The 2108-nt window shown below is 38.0% G+C and overlaps 1 protein-coding gene across 1 annotated transcript in view; it reads right to left on the reverse strand.

Moving 5' to 3' along the window:
* Positions 1–2108, reverse strand: part of LOC107093063 (rho guanine nucleotide exchange factor 12-like) — a 101914-nt gene that overhangs the window by 66466 nt on the left and 33340 nt on the right. Inside the window, exon 2 of the mRNA XM_015387882.1 lies at positions 1822–1913. Within this exon, the coding sequence (XP_015243368.1) occupies positions 1822–1913 (92 nt within the window). The remainder of the gene's footprint in view (positions 1–1821; positions 1914–2108) is intronic.

Consider the following 2108-nt stretch of genomic DNA (forward strand, 5'->3'; position numbering starts at 1 on the left):
TGTGTGGTCGTATTTCTGTAGTAGAGGCGGTCCCAGTGACACAGGTGGACTCTTAGACATTTTATACATAGACGCCTTGTCTCTACCTGATCTGTCCCGGAAGCACCATCCGTCTGCGCATCCGCGAACAGATATACATCCTGGTGTCCATGAATAATGTAATTATGGTTCTAAAACTACTTATTTCCGTCCTTAACTTACTAAATAATGCTAATACACATCTTTAAAAACTGTTCTATGACTTTTGTCTTATGCTTTTGACATTTTCTTCGTTAAACTGCTTCTTTGACATCATCATCAGACATGCGCAGAGGAGTCCGGCAAAATATGATAAGGCTTTCTGTGCTTAGAAGTTTGTCTAAACTTCTTCAAAAACTCTTTTTCAGATTATGTTTTCTTTTTTTTAATCATTATTTAGGCATATGTGAACATTTGTTCTTTAATCAGTTAATTTGTGTCATAAATATATATATATATTTTTTAGAATTTGTTCTTTTCAGTGGTTGCTATATGTAAGAGATTATGGTAAAATTATCCCTGACTTGTCTTTCATGTAATTGTAGTCGGGTGGTTTATTAGCTGAAAACACTGTTTACATACAATAGCTATAAATTCCCACCCGTTTTGGGCCCTTGAATGTCTCAATGCCCCGTTTTCCCCACCTTCACTTCTGTTTTACAGCGTTGTTGTTCTCTTTAGCGTATATAGGCAGCAGGTTTACCCGGCAAGCTAGCAGAGTCAGGTCCATTGTGGTGTGCGGTTGGATCTCTGTTGGATGAGCGTTGGCGCCGCGCTCGTTGGGCTAGAGGATCATGACTTGGATTCTGAATTTCGGGGGGTTTTCACTGCAGCACTGAATGTAACTGGTTGTGTGGCTGATTAAGATTTCTGATGTTGCATATTATGCTCTCACCTAGGTGTGTTTTTTTTTAGATGCTCTTGGTAAACTGGCTAATAGGTTTTCTATAGAGCTGGGGTTTTAGGACAAGCTGCTCTACAGCTCTACAGGACTGGTTTGATGCAATGTGAGATTCGTTTTACTTTGGTTTAACATTATTTTGTGTCATTAACGTGTGTTGGTTACTAATTGGGTTTGCAGTTTATTAAGTCTCAGATTGCTTCTAGTGTTGTCACAGCTTCCTGTGCCTTATTTGGTTTTAAATTAGAAAAATAAAGTCTATCTTTAATTGTAAAAGATTGTATAAATAAAATATATTTTGTACACTATTTCTGTTTCATCACTTTAAGCAAGACCTACCTATGTACATTTAATTGGGCGACCCAATGGCCACTTGATGTTATTTTTAGAGGTCTACCAGTTGGTTTAGGACAACGTCCTCTCTCACAATCCGGGTCACAACCCGGGTTCTTCCCCCGTGGTTCATACGTAATTAAAATGAAATCTAAGGCTATTCATTCTGACCGCAGCTGTCTGCACGGTGGTCTGATCCAAGATGGCCGCCCTCTAGGCATGTCGGCTAGCGTCCAATGAGGCGTCTACGTATATAATGTCTATGGGTGGACAGACTCAAACCCAAAACAATATGGCTACCAAAATAACTGAATGATCAAAAAGTTCCATTTGAACATGTACAGTAGTCGCTTTTCCCCCTATTTATTGAATTTTGATATTAGTTGAGTAAAATATTGCTATATATCTTGATATTGCAACATACATCATGTAGTGTCTTTACTACTTTGATTTATTGACTAGAGGTCTGATTTAATTGTTAATTGGATGAAAATAGGTGATTAAAATGACATTTTTCTTTAATGAAGCTAGCCATTAAACTAATATGCAGACGTAAATCTTTGCCTCACCTGTTGGATCAAACTCATGTGTGAGGGAGAAGGTGGATTTCCCATTCTTTGGTTTTTTGTCCGTAAGGTCTTTGCTAAGATGGCTTGGGGTCCTGTAGAGACAAAAACAAATAAGAATGTGAATTTACTGATAAATCACTACGATTTCATACTTCTAATTGCCTCTCGATATTCCTTTTAAAAAAAAATATTTGCCTGATGATGTGAGGAGCTGTGGCTCTGTGTTTTTTAATCCAATCTAAGATGAATGAAAGCTGCTGTTCTGTCAGACCAGCACAGTCAATACG

This window comes from Cyprinodon variegatus, unplaced genomic scaffold (genome assembly GCF_000732505.1).
Source record: "Cyprinodon variegatus isolate N-32 unplaced genomic scaffold, C_variegatus-1.0 Scaffold406, whole genome shotgun sequence".
In the NCBI taxonomy this organism is placed as follows: domain Eukaryota; kingdom Metazoa; phylum Chordata; class Actinopteri; order Cyprinodontiformes; family Cyprinodontidae; genus Cyprinodon; species Cyprinodon variegatus.